This window comes from Aulostomus chinensis, chromosome 14 (assembly GCF_037954235.1).
Source record: "Aulostomus chinensis isolate RoL2024-O1b breed Wild chromosome 14, RoL_Achi_v1.0, whole genome shotgun sequence".
NCBI lineage: Eukaryota > Metazoa > Chordata > Actinopteri > Syngnathiformes > Aulostomidae > Aulostomus > Aulostomus chinensis.
Window position 1 is genome coordinate 2,083,960 of NC_141333.1, and position 13,289 is coordinate 2,097,248.

At 49.8% G+C, this 13,289-nt stretch overlaps 1 protein-coding gene across 4 annotated transcripts in view; it reads right to left on the bottom strand.

The window, feature by feature from the left end:
• Positions 1-192: 192 nt before the first annotated feature.
• The window catches only part of adcyap1r1b (adenylate cyclase activating polypeptide 1b (pituitary) receptor type I), a 28,329-nt gene continuing 15,232 nt past the window's right edge, over positions 193-13,289 (bottom strand). For 3 of the 4 annotated variants that reach the window (XM_086225340.1, XM_086225338.1, XM_086225339.1), the window contains exons 3-14: positions 11,484-11,586; positions 9,756-9,869; positions 9,417-9,520; positions 9,232-9,329; positions 7,424-7,556; positions 7,123-7,276; positions 6,979-7,039; positions 6,829-6,898; positions 6,643-6,734; positions 6,369-6,498; positions 5,897-5,938; positions 193-5,499 (exon numbers count right to left, since the gene is read on the bottom strand). In XM_086225340.1, the coding sequence (XP_086081466.1) occupies positions 5,107-5,499; positions 5,897-5,938; positions 6,369-6,498; positions 6,643-6,734; positions 6,829-6,898; positions 6,979-7,039; positions 7,123-7,276; positions 7,424-7,556; positions 9,232-9,329; positions 9,417-9,520; positions 9,756-9,869; positions 11,484-11,586 (1,494 nt within the window). In that variant the 3' untranslated portion in view covers positions 193-5,106. The remainder of the gene's footprint in view (positions 5,500-5,896; positions 5,939-6,368; positions 6,499-6,642; positions 6,735-6,828; positions 6,899-6,978; positions 7,040-7,122; positions 7,277-7,423; positions 7,557-9,231; positions 9,330-9,416; positions 9,521-9,755; positions 9,870-11,483; positions 11,587-13,289) is intronic. The other variant, XM_086225341.1, reaches the window with a different exon arrangement.

The following is a 13,289-nucleotide window of genomic DNA, read 5'->3' on the forward strand; positions in this document are numbered from 1 at the left end:
AAGACGAGAGAACACTCAGACCCTGACGTCCCTCCTGACCTGACCAGCGGGGCTCCGCTGTGGTTCATTTTGTTACATCGCCGGTTTACACGTCTTTAATAATAGAAGAAATTCGTTTTGGTGGTTTCGCATTTCTAGACAAGAAGACAAGACTTCTTCTGAATTATTCAGCCAAAGAAACGCAGGACTCCATTGAGCCAACAAGTTAAAAACATTTATTGTTGATACTTCCATAATGTACAAAAACCTTTCAGAGAGAAACGGCGCACTGTGCAGTCGGATGAGGGACGGTGAGTTCATGAGCAGGCGGGCGCACAGCAGAGCGCCTCCAAAGGTCTACATTCAGCCATCAGCACGCAGGCGGCTGCTGCTGCTGCTGATGATGATACTGGGCGCCGTTTTTAACCCCACAAATGACCCGACGCAGTGAAGCAGTTCAATAAAGATAACCATCAAAAAGAAAAACACTGAAAATTCTCTTCATGCAAAGCAGAAACATAAAATATTCCAGCAGTTTCTGATGGCACTTTGCTTTTCCTGTGATGATAAACCTCTGGAAAGATTAACATTCGGGGGGGGGGGGGGGCAGCAGGAGGGGGGCGGGGGCAGCTCAGACAGCTGCTCGCTCCCGTGTGCTCACGGCTGCTGGTTCAACATGAGGTTTAACACGCATGCATCAGAGTATCAGAGAGGCATCACAGGAGGCGCAATACTTTTAGCAAACACGGTCACATCAAAGAAATAAAGAGATGACATCACAGCGACTCACACCACCAGTCACAAGGAACGACGTTGGCAGCTTGTTTCTGTCCGGCACATTGAAACTGCAGGTTATTTAGTCACAAAGGTTGGCTACAGACCTGGAACACTGGAGCTAGTCTACCTACCCAACTATCCAAACAACAGGCTCTTATCGTAGGAAGAAGGGAACATCTGGGACGTCTACGGCCGACAGGCAACAGGAGGCCCCATCAACACCACCACTACAAACACAGAAAGGAACCGGCGCCAGAGATGGTCTCTGACTGAGGGTTCAGCTGGACCAGAGCAGAGGAGCTGGCCCTCCAGCCCTCTGCTCTGGCGTCTCACGATGAAGCAGGGCCCCCTTATGGCCGCTGTTGGATCTGCACTGCTGCCCCTGCAGAGCAGCAGGACAGCACAGAGTCCAGTCAGCTGCTCTGTCTGGACGTCCAGGACGGGAGGATTTAGAGGTGCTGGTCTAGAGTTCAGCCCCGAGCGGCAGACCCTAGCTGGGACCACAAATATCCAGGAACCCCCTAAATATCAGCCCTGCCCTTTGAGAAACATCCTCCCCACACGACCTTCTCTAATTATGAGAGTGACATTGTCTGAAAAATGAATGACAGAGTTCTTCCTTGAAGAATGAAATTAAAACTCAGTTGGACACTGTAAGTGGACCGTCAGAGCAGCGATGCTTGTCCATGTTTTACGTTTTCCAACGTGCACAGAAGCGGCTGGGACCACGCAGTTCCTGACACTGACGTCGCTCTGACGTGAGATACCAACTCACTCGCCGTCTAGTTTCAAAGAATGGGCTCAACACGCACGAACGCCGGGATACGAAGAGGAGGAGCGTGGCTGTCAGGTGGATGAGGTTCTAATAAAGACAGCTATGATTTCAAGTGTTGTTCCACATGAGACTGCACGTTTCGAGGTCCGCTCACGGGCGTGTTTGTGTCCGTGATTCTTTGTCTGCACGTCTTTAAATTTGGCCACTTTTCACGCCGACTCATCACTTAAATGTAAATTAGATGAAGAGATTCATCATCCCTCAAGAGAATAATCTTGTTTGGGTGCTGCAGATTTGTTTCTAACCAGATGATAAACCATCATAGAATAAACTGATAGAATTATTGGTGCTTAATGAGATCTGTTTGAATATTTGACGTCAGCTTCTCTAAATCCTTCCTGGACGTCTTTTTATACGAATAAACAACCAAAAACCTGCTTCAGTCGCTTCAAACAAGGATGAAGAGAAAATACTTCAAAGGATATAATAAAAAATGAAAGAAGGAAATGTGCTTTTTTATTATTGACTCGTGGTTGTTGGGGAGTTTTCCAGGTCCCGGTGGCTTTAAAAACCTTTCTGCAGTTTTTCGTTTAGTTTCTGTTTTATCAGAAATTGAAAGTTTAAAGCAAAGCCACTGTGACGTAGAAAATAGGAGTACAAGTACTTCTCTCCTGTGCTTCAGGTACATGAGACTAATTACTGCTCATTTTCTAGTAATAGAGAAAAATAAAGACACCTGGAAACGTTTAAATCGGCGTGTGCCTGCGAGCTGTGGCGCCGCGGATGGACGCAGCGACTCCCGCGGCGCTGGTCGGGTGTTGCGCTCCTCTTCAACGAAGACGAGTTCTCTGAAGGCCTCCGGGTTTAAAACACCGATTTAGTCATAAAAGCACTTCGTTAATCGGTTTCTTCCCTTTGCAGTTTTGTTTTTGAAATGAAAGGAAAAATCCTTTTCTTTTTAAATGTATAATCAACAGAAGTCAACATTTTGTGCTTAAAGGCACTTCTGGAGACACGAAGCAGAGTCGGACCAGAGGAGCGACCTGCAGTGACGTCAGCTGCGAGGTCGCGTTAACCTTCGCAAACGGACACGGCCGCTAAAACCCGGCAAGGACTCCATTCCTCGCGCCTCCGTGAGAGTGGGCCGGTATCGCCTGAGTGAGAGCAGAGAGGCCCCGGTCGGACTCAGCGTGACAGCAGGTTCGTCCCGTCACACAGTGCCGACCTTTCTAGCACGGACATACGGGAGGAGGCGTCCCCACAAACTGACTTGACTCGGACTGCAAACCTCCGAAAAACTAGTTTCAACCTGGACTGACCCACAAACCAGGTTGGCCCGAGCAAGGCCGCGGAGCCAGTCACTGCAGAGCGACCGGCGGGGGATTCGTGGATTCCTGACCCGAAACAAATTTTCTAGAGACAAAAGCAGGACATTTCGTCTCTGAGGCCGTGAGGGGCAGGGATTTTTCCGGTGGTCTGCACCTTCGCTCGTCTTAGCAGCTGTGGAGGCTTGGAAAGGTCTTCAGCCTCCACAACAGCCTGTTAAATACTGAAAAAGGAAAAGACACGTCACCATCCCAATGAACACCGAATTCTCATCAAAAGACAGAAAAGAGGAAGATAAATCTGTAAACAAAACCACTTGGACTGTGAATGCAGTTTCATGCAAGCAGGTGCGCTGGCGACGCCGCGGCCACGGCCTCCTCCCATCGACTTGTGCTGTCCTGACGGCTGCTCCAGTGTGGAGGCTTTGAAAGAGCTTCGTGTTTGTGGTCGCACTCAAACCTCGACTCTTCGCTGCGCATCCGAAGAGGCTCAAGCATCGAGAACCCTGCAATGTTCTGCCTTTCTTTTTGGCTTCTCAGAACGGTAGAAAACGTGTCCTTTGCTTGAATTCCAATTTCTCCTCCACATTCCTCCGTGCGGTTGTCTTCAACCGTCATGACAGTTCAGTCGGTCAGCAGAAATAACACGGAGCTTCCACACAGTCACTGTACATACATTAGAGCGCTGCAATGGCTTAGAAATGACTTCAGAGCAGGTCCCGGGTGAGTCGGGGTCACGCAGGGGTCAGCGGGGGTCAGCTGACCCTCCATCGCGAACACCAGCGTTCGTCTCTGATGTGAGCGGAACTCCTTCAACTGATTCTCTGTTCGTTCGTGAGTCTCCTCTCTTAAAGGGACACGAGGAAGCAGCGGAGGGTCTGGAACTGAGGTCCAGCAACAGAGGACTGCACTTCCCATGATGCAACAAGCAGGCTCGCGTCATTAACCCCCTGGAGCCTTTTTAGGTTGTGATGTTCGATTCTACCTCCCTTTATTCAGCAGAGCGCCGCCTCATTTTTTTCTAAACTACAAAAAACCTTCAGATTAAATCTGAAACCACCATGAAACGAAACTCTAGTTTAAAAAAACACTCAAAGGTTTGCTCACTACCAAATACGGTGAACCACACTATCCAGATGATGAAGTCACTGATTGATGGCCGTGACCTCGCGGGCCAAGAGCCGCCATGACCACAAGCTAATTATATATCAATGAATTAGAACGATCACAGATTCTTTAACTTTCTCAAGATAGAGACACACACTGACTCGCTATCACGAGAAAACGCGCGTCGTTATCTTGAGATGTGATGTAACCATTACCCTTTGATGTCAGGATGAAAGCAGTTTTAAAGAGCAATTAAAGGCCGAGCCGTTGGTGGCTTCCGTGCATCAACCATGGAACAAACCAATGCCACAGACGCAGGCGTGCAGTGACAGCGACTGGCTGCTGCACTCAGTCACGTGTTTGCAGTTCACCGCGTGTCTTTTATCCAGTCACTGACCACACTGATCCCCCCAACCTATGAACTGGCAGATCTCTTCATCACCTCTCATTCCCCAGGAGCGAAGGAGTGGGCGCGTGTTTACCGGCTTGGTTCCCGTTCAGACGTGCAACAGGTTCAGAGTCTTTGTCGTTTTATTCTCAGTCATGATGAAAGACGTGGCTGCTCGCTGTTGAAACGCCAGGATGTCAAGAGCACATTCTTGATAGCGTCTAATTCACCTCTGACCTCCGAGCGGCTGCCGCCTCCTCTGAAAGATTCTTCTCTATATTTTTGTTCTTTTTGGATGAGTGGCCGTGGTTGACGATGTCACGGTCGACATCGCGACTCCAGAGGGTTCGAGCCTCGCTGCCTTGTCAACTACCACTCTGTTTGTTGCCCCAAAGCTCAAAGTGAGATAACCCTGATGACATCACTATGATGTCACTATATCTCAGCTACAGCACCTCCAGAACCCCGGACGCTACATGGGTGTAAACTGAGTGTGGAAGTGGCCCTTTAAGGTTCCCACACCAGGGAGCAGCAGCAGGAACATTGGAGTCTGATAGACAAACGACAGTTGGAACAAACAAATGGAAAAATGTCTCTTCCTCAGACTGGAATGGGAAACTGGTCCCAGTCTGCTGGATACTGGAGCACCACGCAGCTTTGATACAATATGTACAGATGCTTCCTCAGCACGCTTCAACCCGGTGGCGTCCGTCAGCGTCGCCTGACGGTCACGGGACGTTTCAGGGAGCAGCAGGTCACACTAGAGGCTGTTCCGGGTCGCAGGAGTTGAGCTGAGTTTCCATCATGGCGTCGTCTTGGTAGGGGTTGGGGTACGGGTTGAGGAAGGGGTTGGCCAGGCTGGTCATTGGGAGGATGGTGGGCGTTGTAGGTTTGGCAGCGTCAGGTCCGTCGTTGTTGGTGGCCGCGGCATCCCCGGCGCCGCCGCTCAGGTGGCCGGGGTCTCGGCCTGCAGGCTGGACATGCGGATCTGCGAGCTGCTCTTGCTGAGGATGGACAGCTGCGTCCCCCCGTTCACCCCACTGCTCGCCAGCGAAGGATGCCGGTGCTTCAGGTCCACAGCAAAGTACCTGTTCACCGTCCAGCTGCGCCATTTCCTCTTGATCTCCGATTGCACCTTTAGGGATATACTTCACAAGGTCATTATTAATGGACCTCGCTGGAAAGACACAAGCTGTCTGTCCCTCAGTCTCTACTCCTGTCTGTCTGTCTGTCTGTCTCAGGCTCATTATCCTCACGTCTCATCTCCACACTTCCTGAATGTACGACAACTGTACGACTGTCAACAAGATACGGGTCTTTGTTAGAGCAGCTGACGCAGCTCAAATGAAGCTGACGTTAAAGTGATTTTCTAATGAGTTCATCAGTGTTTTTGACTGGAACTGAAAATAATGAGCCTCTCAAGTACAGTCACACATGGATTCAAGTCCAGCATCTAAACATCTCAAACTTCCTCTGTTCCCTGAAAATATGCTGATTGTTCCTGTGTCTTTATTCAAATGAACAAACGTGGTAAAAGAGGTTTACCTCTCCGTTGAGGAAGCAGTAGAGGACGGCCACCACAAACCCCTGAAAGACACCGACGGTCCAAAATGTGAGACCTGACAACGACCCTCGTCAGTGTAAACGTCACATTTCACCTTTTGAGTCCACATGCAGCAAATACGACATTGATTTCTTCCAGATGTGACTAAAGTACGAGCCGCTGCCCCTCTGAGCTGACGAAGCCTTCATTACAATTCAGGGTGCAAATCAAATTAATAAAAAGCTACAGCTTCTAAACTGTGTTGCCATGTCAGGATTTATCAGCTCAGACCTGAAGGCTTGAACCCTCTGAACCAAACACCAACATCACACCAACGACCACAACCACCAGCTGCCCCTCCAGCCATGAGTGTCCTGTTTCCTCTGGGCGAACAAACAAGCCCGCAGACAGTCACCCTGCTGGAGGTTCAGATGGACCAGCAGGACCGTTCCATCTCACATGCGGGAGGTTCACCTGGAAGGATCCGAGGCCGAGCTCAAACACCAGGCGCTCCCTCTTGCTGACGTTCTCGGGGGAGAAGGCGAACACAGTGTAGTGGATCCCAAACAGAGGGATCAGCAGCAGGGTGGAGCGGGCCAGGCGCCTGACGCACACACGCACACACACACACACGCACACACAACTGAGTACTTACAAGTAGAGTACTTGAGTAACTGTACTTGGTTACATTCTACCAGCGGCTGGACATTAATGTCAGATCTCAAGGAAACCGAAACGAGTCCCTTACAGGTAAATACTGGACTCGTTTCCTCCGATATCTGGGGACTGTAACTTCTGCACCAGGATGACGATTATTCCAATGAAGAGGACAAAGTTGATCTGCACAGAAACACAGAAACGGCCGTCACTAACAGCAGCTGTTGTACAGGAAGTGGTGATCAGGTGCCACCCAGTCTCAGGCAGGCCAACGCACCATAATGGAGGCCAGGACAGGTCCTTTGATCACCCACCAGATGGCAGCATTGTCATTCATGTCCCAGCAGCTGAGAGACAGAGGCAAGACATTCAGTTCATGAGCATCCTTCACCGGGGGGGGGGGGGCATGCCGCCGTTCATGACCTACCCTATGTCATCAAAGTGCAGCCTCAGCACTGCCCAGATGGTCACACACACCGTGGGAGTCCCTGTTGTAGCACAGAAGATCATTTTTAGTGTTGACACCAGACACAGCCAGCAGCTCACTGAGTCTCTGGAAGAGCTGTCTCACCCCAGCCGATGATGATGTACCAGTAGAAGTATCTCTTCTCAGGGAAGAAGGTTTCCACCAGTAACGTGAAGAGGTAGAGCCCCTCGATGAAGAGCCAGAAGTAGTTGGAGAGGACGCAGTAATGAAAGAACACCATCACCGCTCGGCACTCCAGCTGGGAGACAAACACGAGACGAGATGGAGCACGAGCATCTACTTGGCAGCTGCTTGGTGAATTGATAGTGTGATGTGGGCATATGAATATGTGTGTGTGTGTGTGTGTGTGTGTGTGTGTGTGTGTGTGCATGTGTGTGTTACTCACAGTGTGTATGAAGCAGTGCTCGCTGTCCTCCTTGGCATACAGCACGCCGTCTTTGATGAAGACAGAAATAGCTCTCAAGATGAACGACACAAATAGGTTCATGTGGATGAAGTTCCTCGTGCAGTGCAGCTTCCTGTGTAGAACCCAGACGTCAGTGTGTGCGTGTGTGTAGATGAATCGTGCCGGCAGAGGCTGCAGTACCACAGCAGTAGCACAGAGGAAAGTACTGTAGTAGCAGCAGTAGGAGGGTAGTTGTGGTAGTACTGTACATGCAGCAGCAGCTGTTACACCAAAAGAAGGAAAAGAACTACAACCAACCAAGGCAGAGAAGTGATTGATAGACAGAGAGTGTGTGTGTGTGTGTGTGTGTGTGTGTGTGTGTGTGTGTGAGTGTTTGTGTGTGTGTGTGTGTGTGAGTGTGTGTGTGAGTGTTTGTGTGTGTGTGTGTGTGTGTGTGTGTGTGTGTGTGGGTGTGTGTGTCTTGTAGAGTGAGAGCGAGGTGAGACCTGACAAGTTTTGTATTTTAAATGAAAATATGAAGTGATGAGGTAGAAAACCTCACTTCCTGCCTCCAACAGGCTGCAACACACTAACAAGCGGACCAATGCCACCAGAAACGCGACCTCAAGGGCGGGGGAATAATAAGCAACAATGACTTGATGTGGAAGCAGGAAACACACGCGGTGACGCTGGCGCCGTCAAATACAGTGAGGATAAAATCCTCAAATCAGAAAAATGCAGACAAATCAGAGCGACGCCGGTGGATCAACACGCGATCAACATGCTACCTGAAGGTCAGCGGGGAAGTTTTAGCTTCTCTTCTTGAATATTCTAGAGTGACCAATGTTGACATCGGTTCTCCCCAGCTACTTTATAATTAGCCAACTGATTAGGACCAATTATCTTGATGGTTTCTAATGAGATGAAGCTGCTTCACTGTGGCCCCTACTGATCCTGTAAAATATGCCTGTTATCTCTAGCAATGATCTGGGGATCAGCGCCGGGACGTCTCTGGCTCCGCCTGGTGTGTAGTAGTGAGGACACGCAGCTCTGGAAACGTCACTTCTCCAAATGCCCAACTCCCTTTTTACGTGTTAAACTCGACTGAGCCCCACGTTCTAACTTGCAGTTCCTGACGAGGATTTTCAATGAACTGTTAGAGGTGTTTGATGGAGGCAGGTGGACCCCAATGGAGCGGCGGTCAGTTGGAACCTGACACAGAACCCTGTAAAACAAACTGGAGTGATGACAAGAAGCAGGAGGGAGAACTGGAGGCTGCAAGGAGCTGATGGGATCAGAGCGGAGCTGTGACTGGCGAGGAGTGATGAACAGACCAGGCTCAGGTGAGCGCAGCAAGAAGGCGGGGACAGAGACATGCATGGACACAAGACGGATCCCAAAATAAAACAGGAACCGACAAAACAGGGTTTGACCAAACGCACGGCAGGGAGACACACATGACTGGCTGGAGACAGCGCGGCGCCTCCAGGATGGGAGCCACTGCCTGAGACGGTGACCTTGACCACTAGAATCTTTTCAGTTCATTGGGAGTCCCAGTGGACACTTGAGCCAAATTTGAAAGCAAATCCTTCAAGTTCATTCCAGAGAAACGGCTGCAACCAGAATCAGACACAGACATGCAGCCTGCAAATGAAAAACCAAGGAAAACAACAGAACTCAGGAGTTCCCTGAAACGTCCAAAAACAAACAGCATCCAACAAACTGGAAATACCAGGCGAATGTAACAAAAAATTCTTCTACATTCAAAATGTATTTACACCAGAGTTTTACTGTCCGTCTCGTCTCACCTGAACCTGCAGAGGATGACCATGGCCGTCGTGAGCGAGACCAAGGATGTGCTGTAGCCGACTGTGTACAGCGCCTTCACCGACACGTAGTACATGTCCTGCAGCAGCAACACCAGCAACAACCGTCAGCAAAGTGTTTTTCACAACATCACCTTGTATCAGTCGAGCATCAGTCGTGCACGGACCGGGTGGCTGCTGTTGCCCTCTTCGTAAAGACACGCCTCGATGTAGTGGGGGAACGGCTCCGACCAGCCCTGCTCGCTGCAGTTCCGCCTCACCTTCCCCAGCTCTGTGGACGCAGCGCACGGCGTTAGATCAGGACAAACAACTGAGGAGACGGTTCTGGACTGAACTCAGGAAGAGACGCAGACCCTCTGGGTCACCGTTGACATCAAATATATGATTTACAGCTGCAATATCCTGGATAAGTAGATTTGGTTCAATATTTAGCCCCAACAGCCTGACACACACACACACACACACACACACACACACTGACGCTGCTGCCGTCACCAGTGACTCACCGTAGTCTTCCTCACTCATGAACTGAGAGAAGAGTTCAGGACAGTTGACCTCGACGACCTCACCCATCCTGGCAGGATGCCAGCACGTCAGGTTGTCCCACATCCACGGACACACTGAGGACACAACAGGTAGGTTCCGTTCAGATGCTTTCCACCTGGAATCTTGTTTTATACCCTCAACATTTGGTTTCAGAGGCAATTCAGTGAAGGATTCTGCTGATGAATGCTGCTGCTGTCAGTTCAGTGTCACATTCCAAATGAAGTCCACAGCAGGACCCAGGAACAACTCATGTACTGTTGGACGGGCAGCTCCCGTCTTCAAGTTTTTGCTTAAATGTCTAAAATCAGATATGTGGTTGGTGCACACTGAAGATATTTAGACCCATCAGTGAATACCAGCACGGTGAATGTAGAAGTAGCAAAAAACCTGGGTTGCTAACAAGACAAAAGTCTAGAGGAGCCTACAGAGGTGTGGAGGTCATTAAAGGTCATCGGGGGAAACACAAGAAGCCTGAAGCTCAGTGGTGGTGACCTCAAAGTCATGTGACCCTGGTGTAGTTTCTTCATAGTCTAACGTTAGCTTAGCACTGCTAACCACTGAATTACACTTCAGGAAATGGTTTAAAAAAAAAAAAGAGCTCACCACAGAGCTGAATTTTTACAATAATCAAACAGTCTCATTAGTTTTTGGTTGAGAAATCATGGAGATGCTAACTTCCTGTTGGACTACAAAAACACCTCATCCCTGACAGGCTAACTTCCTGTTGGACTACAAAAACACCTCATCCCTGCAGTCCTCTCTGGTTAACTGAGTCGCCTCCATCGATGCAATGAAGCTGTGTCTCAGCAGGAGTTGGAACACTGCAGCTGATTCTCAGCTCAGCTCATAATCACTAAATTGTTGGTCCCACTATAAAAAGCGTCAGCTCATTGGGAACTTGAGGGCACTGAGAGTGTACATCCCTCCGCCAGGGTGATGTGACATCATCAGATCCTCATCCTGATCTGGATTCATTCACAAATCCAACATCTTGTTTCTCAGTGTAAATTCTAACAGCAGGATTAACGAGAATCCGTCAGTTAACCTGCAGGCAGACAGACAAACCACGGCGGTGACGGCAAGACTTAGCAGTGGACAGAATGATGGTCTGTGTGTGGCAGGGAGTCAGATTACTACTCACCCTGAGGAGGAGGTGTGTGTGTGTGTGTGTGTGTGCGTGCGTGTGTGTGTGTGTGTGTGTGTGTGTGTGTGTGTGTGTGTGTGTGTGTGTGTGTGTGTGTGTGTGTGTGTGTGTGAAGAGTGGAATGTTGTTTTAGCAGTGCGGCTCCTGAACATGTGTTAAGAGGGAGAATTAGCTGGAAGCCTCCTGGCGTGATCCTGCCGTCATTTATGATCTAATCAGCCGGAGAGGCGCCTGTCACTCACTGTCTCACTCATCAGCTCCCATTTCAGGGATCATCCTCATCATGAGACTCTGCCGACTGAAGCTGACGCTGCCTCTGTCTGGGAGTCACAGTTAATTTGCTCTGCTGTTTTATTTTCTATTTTAAAATCAAAGTCTTTTCGTTGTGATCTCACTTTGTAGGCCAGCAGGTCAACTACAGTTGTAGGTTCCTTTCCTGCAGGTTGAAGATGATCTTATTAGTCCCTGTTAATTCTTTTATTTTTTCATTATCTCAACCAGTTAGAACACAAACAGGCTAAACCAGCCCAGGCTGACAACCTACCGAATTCTGGATCGTCCGCTGCATCGTGCGATGCCATCATTTCCATGCATTTCTCTTCCTCTCGTTTGATCACACAGTTTGAAGGCACCTGCTGGCTTGAAACCTGCATGCATGCACGCACGTACGCACGCACACACACACACACACACACACACGCACGCACGCACACACACACACACACACACACACACACCACAGAGGAGGAAGAGGGAGTCAGCGGGAGTGCTTAAAGAAGACTTCAGTGCAGAGAAGAAGCACCAACAGTAAAATGGAGCTTCATGAGCCTGGCCGTGCGGGTCGCTCCAGCGTGGGAGCCGTCTCAGCTCTGGGATCTGTTTAAACACCACCAATCAAACAAACCATTTCCGAGCTGCTGGCACTCTCCCCGAGCTAACTGACCCAGAAGAGAGGCACCGGTCCAATCAAAACAAGTCAGGAAAGGCTTTTAAACATGCACTTTCACACTGGGCTGTGCCAGGCGTTCCTCCCCCGCTACACATGACTGCTTGTACTTGAACTCTCTTGTAACTTCTACACAATCAGGACCAGAGATCAGACTCCAAACATGGAGCTCTCCAGAGATGACAGCTGCACAATGCTGGGCTGACGCTGGGCCTTGGGGGGGGTTGAGGTGGTAGTTGTGGTGGGTGTCTGCTAAAAAGATGATCCTGCGTCTCTGAGCTGGCGTCAGCCCGGGAGGAGCCACGTCACAGCTTTATGAGGTGTAGCGGGGGGCACTTGAGCATTTATCCACTGACGTCAGCGGCGCTGGCTCGAGATTCATGCAGTGAAGATTTAGCAGCATGATAGATTCACAGTTTGGAGGCGAAGAATGGAACAAGTGTCGCTGTCACCACGACGCTGCTGGATGATTTATCTGCTGCACTCTGAACAACAGCAGCAGAAACCAGCTGAACACAGTTAAAGGGCTGGAGCCATCAGCCAGCGTGCAGGTCGCGGGAACCGGGGTCAATGACTGTGTGATGTGTCATTTAGCCGATTCTTTCAGCCAAAGCAACTCACAAAAGCACATTCTGTCACGAGCAGCATCAGCAGTCCAGGTGTTCGTGTATGGAGGAAATAGAGGCGGCTCTTTCTTTATTCCGATCTAAATACCTTCATCTACCGGACATGGATGAAATTAAACCTTTAAAGAAACTCCAGGAGGAAGCGTGATGGTGGAACTGGCGGCTTACAGACATCTGCTCACCTCTATTCTCAAGTTAAAGTTCATTATTTGGGTACTTCAGCACAGACCCCCACACCTCCTCCTCCCTGCTCCACCTCAAACTCGCTACATCCTCCACTGTCTCTGATGCAGCTGCAGCAGACGACACGGAGGATGGACGCAGGCCAGCCGATCAGCGTCGGGCTGCTGCTGTCTCAGGTGTCTGGAGTGTGAGTCTTAGAACGTTGGTGTGTGTCTGTGATTCAACATCAACCTCTGAAGAGAGCAAGAGTCCAACACAGAGAACCTTCAAACTGGCCATCAGGACAGAGGCTTGTTCTGTAGTCAGGGGGCAAACATGCAGGAACCTCTCTGTCTGACGGCAAATGTTCTCCTGCGACTGAACAAACCAACAGACGCATTCTGTCAGCTCCTTCATCTTAAACCAGGGTGACGCTTCCCAACACACAGAGATTCAATCTAAAATTTGGAGATCCACAAAAGAGGAAATGAACCCAGACAGCAGAAGAAGACGGGACACACAACGAACGTAAGAGCTCCTCTGAAGCTGAGAGGAGTTTAACCTCTCCCCTCCTCTCCCCTCCTCCCCTCTCCTCCCTCCTCTCACAACCAATGGT